General features: G+C 41.9%; 1 protein-coding gene across 1 annotated transcript in view; it reads right to left on the reverse strand.

Moving 5' to 3' along the window:
- MAGI1 (membrane associated guanylate kinase, WW and PDZ domain containing 1) overlaps positions 1-6,360 on the reverse strand; it is a 566,477-nt gene that overhangs the window by 10,004 nt on the left and 550,113 nt on the right. Inside the window, 2 exon segments of the mRNA XM_014535239.1 lie at positions 3,004-3,207; positions 6,267-6,359. Coding sequence (XP_014390725.1) covers positions 3,004-3,207; positions 6,267-6,359 — 297 coding nt within the window.

Here is a 6,360-nt window from a genome sequence, read left to right on the forward strand (position 1 = left end):
AGAAACAGAGTGAGGAAAACTAGTGCGGTTGGAGAAAAAAAATAAAGGTGAATGATGACAAGAAAAAAGAATTAGGCAATGTAAGTATGATAAAGGAGTGGATTCAGAATGGGTTCCAAGCACTGTCCAACCAAGAATGCATCCTCCTCAAGTGCCTCCTAGGGTTTCTGAGAACAGTTCTCTGGACAAGAGGGATTTCTCAGAGCTTAAGAAACCACACTGATTAAGAACTTCCGTCACCTCACGAGGATCGTGAAGTAAACTGTCTTTGGGCTCCCTGAAGAATTAAGCATTAGAGTGAAGGATCTGAAGGAGACCAGCGGTCCCTGACACAGAGAGAGCACCCCCTTCCCCCACCACCTACCATGGCCAACACACTTTCACAGAGAGGGAACCACCATGAATTTCACTCTCTGCCTCTAGGTGTTTGCAAAACCCTCCTGGATTGCTTCAGCATCTCCCCAGAAATCTAACTCCCCTGCCTCAACTGTAATCTCCAAGAAAGTGATTTTTTTTTTTGCCCCAGTTAAAAGATGAGTATCACAAATCCACCCTCTGCTGGATTCCACTGCCTTCTCCTGGCCTCCAAAACTTACAGAGTAACTGATGGAGAGTTTTATCACCATGGCAACAAATTCCTATAGTGTCTTCAATGAAATCACAGCCTCCACAGGGCATCAGCCCTTCACTATATTGTATCAACTTCAATGCTTACTTTCTTCTAACCAAGACACTCTATCTGAATTTTATACTTTTGAAGTATTCAAGTTTAGAAAAAAGTGTTTTTTTTTATTGACAACTGTTATTGATAATTCACCTTGCATTATATTTTTTTGGTTCAGGTTTTCCAAAAATATTTTTCATTGTACTTTAAAAAAATTAGGTCAACACCTAGTATGTGCACAGTATAAGGTGTTTCTGCATATTTCTGTCTTTCCTGATTTTAAACTCTTTTGCTAAGCCCTTCCTTCAAGGAGTGCTTTCTTTCCTTCCTTTTTTTGACATCCTCATTTCTACATTACGACTGACTAACATAGATCCAGCAAGTCAATTCCTATGCCCAGTTCTTTTGGATTAGTTTTTGAAATTTGTCCATGTGTCTGAATTTATATACTCATTGGGCTCTCTCAACCATTTCTTCCTTCATTTCTCTGGCTTCCTTCATCCTTCCATTAGGAACCTCTGTCTTACCATCTGTGGTCACTCTCCTACACTGTAACAGCTTCCCAGCCTGGTGACTGGGGACTGACTCCAGACCAGCTGCTCCTCCCCTAACTGTGCCTGGGAGGCAGGCTGAAGCACACCACCATTCAAGGAGCTAATTTTCCCTCCACATTTCAGGTGAGGTATTTTTGGTGCAGAGAAAATTCTTTGTCTTGGAACCAACAATTTTTAGTGTTACTGTTCAATTTTGGACTTACTTTTTCTGAAAGGCACAGTCTATACTACTTGAATTTTAAACGATAAAGCTCACGTTCTAACAATTCATATATACAAATATTCATTTGGTGAATTACCTTCAGATAAAAATCTACTTTAATTATTTTCTTTTACACATCAGTGGCATAGAATTTTTATGACACTAGCTCCATAAAACCACATTTCGTCTTGAGAAGAACTCGCTGACTTTTAGAATATACATGGTATCCCCAAAAATGTATATACACTTTGAATAATTATTAATTCCAATGGGTTAAATCTGAAAAGAAAGAAACATCAATTGAGCGATCAGCTGTTAAGTTTGCATACATTTTTGGGGATACCCTGTATATTTTATTTTATCACATGCATAGCAAAAGAGGAAAAAAAAAGGATTGGAACATTTTGGGACAGGTATCAGTTTTCTCCCAAGAGCCAAATCTGCTTAGAATAAATTCAATATATAGGACTTAATTCTCAGATGAATCTATACTTAGTGAGGTATCAGCTTCATTTTTATTAAATATGAATAACAATGAGTATTGTTATTTTAGCTGGATAGCTTTTCATTGTGGGGGGAGGTGTGCACTGTAAGATGTTCAGAAGCATCCCTGGGTTTACCCATTATATGCCATTAGCACTCACTCCAGACAGTGCCACATGTCCCTGAGTGGGGGTGGGTTGGGGGGTGCAAGGGGTGGGGATCACCACTGCCATAAAAGAACCAAAGATTTGAATATAACCAACCAACCAAACAAACAAGGACGGGCCTAGCTTAATATACATATAACCTACAATTAAACAAAAATTACAGAGATTTAATTATATCTTCATTCACATGTAAAAATTAGCAACAAATCAAGGATGCACAAACCCTAAGACTCTTCCAATGAAATAAAACATTTGATACATTCACTTATTCTGAAAAGACACCCCTGGCTCTGCACTGGCATTATGTAGACTCTGTGATGTCACCACATTACACATATATTTAGTGATTGTTTGAAAAAAATCCTCAGTGATGTCCAGATAGAACATCAGGAGACCTTTACCACCTGTATTCAAATGATTCTATTGTTTTAAAGACACGGGCACCAAAACCAAAATAAATTGGGAAAACTTGAAGGTTTTCTGCAATGTTTTTATATCTGCAGCAAGGTAGGTATTAAGGGCTAGAGCAGTGGTTCTCAACCTTCTGGCCCTTTAAATACAGTTCCTCATGTTGCGACCCAACCATAAAATTATTTTCGTTGCTACTTCATAACTGCAATGTTGCTACTGTTATGAATCGTAATGTAAATATCTGATATGCAGGATGGTCTTAGGCGACCTCTGTGAAAGGGTCGTTCAACCCCCAAAGGGGTCACGACCCACAGGTTGAGAACCGCTGGGCTAGAGGATTAAGTAAAGGGGAGGTAAAGGTTTAGTAACAATGGCTCACATTTGTTTGATGGCTCTGTTCAGTTAGGGATGGATAAGGCTGCCTCTAAATCAACACTATTCAATTACATGAACACCAATGACACAGAGGTGAGAGACAGAGATAGAGAAAGAAAGAGATAGAGACACAATAGTATACTTTACCATCCCCGGGAATGATGCGGAGGGTAACTGTGTTTCCCGCTTCCTTGATTAGGTTGACAATGTCTGAATGGGACTTGTTGGTGATGGAACATCCATTTACTGCCAAGATCCGGTCTCCTACTTTCAGCTTGCCACATCGGTCAGCAGGGCTCCCCTCAATAATCCGACCTATTTTGTGAGGCATAGCCACACATGCATTGCCTGCTTTGATAGTGAGTTTTAATTTTTTTTAAAGTTACGTGGGAATATAGTACAGGGAGGAGAAAAAGGGTTGAAAAGGGAAAGAGAAGGTTAAGTGTTAATTCATTAAAGCATTAAGCAAATGTTATTAAAGGAGAGCTCTGCGCCGATGGTCAAAACATTGGCAACATTCAGGGCATCTGTGGGAGAAGCCACTGCCCTGACCTGCAGTCGTTTCCTGATTCAAAATGAGGGGGAAATCCCCGCTCCCCTCCTTACATCAATTATAAAACTTGGGGTATTTCACAACTTCAAAGATTCTCAAGAGCCCCCCAAATAACTTGCCGTGGACTGACTGTGGGACTTCACATGTGACCCCAGGGCTGGGAAGGGTGATTCTACACATTCTGTGTGCACGCCACGCCACTTTGCCAGCTGTTCTTTAAGCTTCTGCCAATGTTTTGTTCTTTCTCTATTTAGAAGAATAATCACTGGGAGTCTGGTGAGGCATGAGATCTGCTAGCACCAAAGATCCAATCTGAGAATGCCTACTGGACAAACACTTCAACTTCCTGCCTTCTCTCCAGAATGGCGAAAGCTTTAGAAAAGCAAGAGATGATCCAAGACAGCCCCCAACCTTGACATCTATTTTTGCTTTCATGACCTTTGCTCAAGCATCCTATCTCGTGTTTTCGGGGTAGGGCCCAATGGCTCATGAGTTCTGAAATCCTCCTCCATCCTCACAAAACCCCCCACAAGGAACTATGAAGACCTAGTACACTGATGGCGAACCTTTTGAGCTCGGCGTGTCAGCATTTTGAAAAACCCTAACTTAACTCTGGTGCCGTGTCACATACAGAAATTTTTTGATATTTGCAACCATAGTAAAACAAAGACTTATATTTTTGATATTTATTTTATATATTTAAATGCCATTTAACAAAGAAAAATCAACCAAAAAAATGAGTTTGCATGTCATAGGTTCGCCATCACTGACCTAGTACCTACTCAGGCTGAGGACGGTGACCCACACAAAGCTAGGTTCAAACCATTCCTCACCCTGTTTCTTCAATCATTTCCTCTCTTCTCGTCAGCTACTACTCGTTTGCAACATGAAAAACCAGAAAGAGTGCATTTGAAGAGGAAGGTTTATTGTGCACTTTGAGGGATTCCATGTCTCAACCAAGAGTATTGCTAACTTCTAGAGAGAGGTGGGAAATTGGCTTTGAAGCCTGACACAGAGTTTTCAGCTAATCGTATATTTAGTTTCAGTGTTTCTTATGCACATTCACCTATTTTGGGAATTTGTCTTTCTGGGGACTCTGAAGACAGGTAAGCAGTTGAGCCACCTTTTGGAAAGGGTGACAAAAGGAGCATGGGAGACACCGAAACTGAGTAGGCTCTCCCAGCATCATTGGGACCTTGAGGATAAAATATGTGGGGAAAGGAGCTGCAAGTCCTTTGAATTTCAGAATATTTGCCCGAGTTTGTTTTATTGGATGTAACATTATGGCGAAAGAATTTTTTAAAAGGAAGTTAAACAGTTTTTTTGGATACCACAGGCAGATGTGGTGGAAAGCTTCCACACTTAATTCAAGGTCTTGGTTAAGTTTTGCCCATCTCTAAGGACAACTCGCATGGGAAAGGTATCAAACAGCAGGTGTGAGGAAAGCTCTGCGTAGCTCAGAACAGAAGTGTCATGCAAAGTATTAGGGACAGTTTAATACATTCATTGCAAGAACCAGAGGAAAACAATCAAAGACCAATTGTGAGTGAAGACAGTCTATATTCATTAACACATAGCCTCCCACTGGACATATCTGCTACTTCTTTCTAGAAAGTGAAACAATTCTGAAATCCTGAGAACACCAGAGGGTGCATGGGGACAGTCAAGATAGGGATCTGAAGAAAATAACTTGGGAGTTCTCACTCCCCTGCCTTTCTTCTTATTTTTAAATTAAGCAGCAAAGTCTCCAAAACTAATTTTAAAAACAAAAAACATGCCTTGATGTCATGTCACCCATCCATGATATGGATTATTAAAGTAGCTCACAAAAGCACTGTTAGTAATGGGTGCTTGTTACTGCAGCCACACATGCACAGACCTGCTGACTGTCTCCTTGTGGCCAAACCTTAGGGAGACCGGCTTTAACAGGACGGAAAGGGCAGAGACTACATGGAGGCAAGGGGGTTCCTCAGATGCAGGAAGCTAAAGGGATGGACCACCTCGCTGATCTTAGCCAGCAAGGTCCTCAGACTCCTTGTGGGTGAGGCGTTTGGGGACAGAGCTGAGGTACATTTCAAAGCCTGCACAGCCCTCCTGCCTCCCATCACATTCTATATTCATCGGCAAATGTGCGTGGGGAATAACAAATTACTTTATCCAATGAAGAAGGGGGATCATTCTTGGAGCACATACTTATAATCCATTCAATCGGAAACAGATTCATAGATTACTAGTTCCTGGAATCCGCTGGCTTCCTATTTGTCTGCTGAGAGGTAACCTTCTGAGGGTGAAAATACTCTGCTGAAACCCCCACACCTGGGCTAGACGGGAAACTCACTCCTGCTAGAATTCAAGGGCAAGGAAGACACATGACTCTCAGGTTTTAATTAGATTGTTAATCAGGCAAAAGCAAAATTTACTTAAAATTGAAACATTTTAGATGGGGACAGAGTAGAGAAAGGACACAGATCAGGTGGAAAGGGCATTTCATGTAATATTTTTACTTCTTACACCTCTACTTCCTGAGCATTTTTACAGCCATATGCTCCTTAAAAAACTCCTAGACCTTCAGATGCTACTATTTCCCCGGCGAGAATTTCTCGACATCAAGGGGTTGCTCTGCGCATTGCGTGCAGATGTCAGCATGCTTAGGGGTGCGTGTGTGAACACGCATTCAGAATGGAAGCTGAACGGTTAAAAACCCCCAACCTTCAGGAGGGAAACGCTACCAAACAAACTGCATCCCAATTAAGACTTTAATCACCTGCAGCGAAGAGCAGGGAGGCGTTTCGGCTAATGAGATATTGACCGGCCTGCCTGGCGCCTCGCAAACCCTGGAAAGGGCACTGCCACTCACCGAAGGTCGTGCCCGCCTCGGGCCGGCTCACGGACGACACGATGACGAAGCCGAAGCCCTCGCTGTCCCCGCGCCGGATCTCCACGTCGTAGGG

Source organism: Myotis brandtii, unplaced genomic scaffold (genome assembly GCF_000412655.1).
Source record: "Myotis brandtii unplaced genomic scaffold, ASM41265v1 scaffold140, whole genome shotgun sequence".
Taxonomy (NCBI): domain Eukaryota; kingdom Metazoa; phylum Chordata; class Mammalia; order Chiroptera; family Vespertilionidae; genus Myotis; species Myotis brandtii.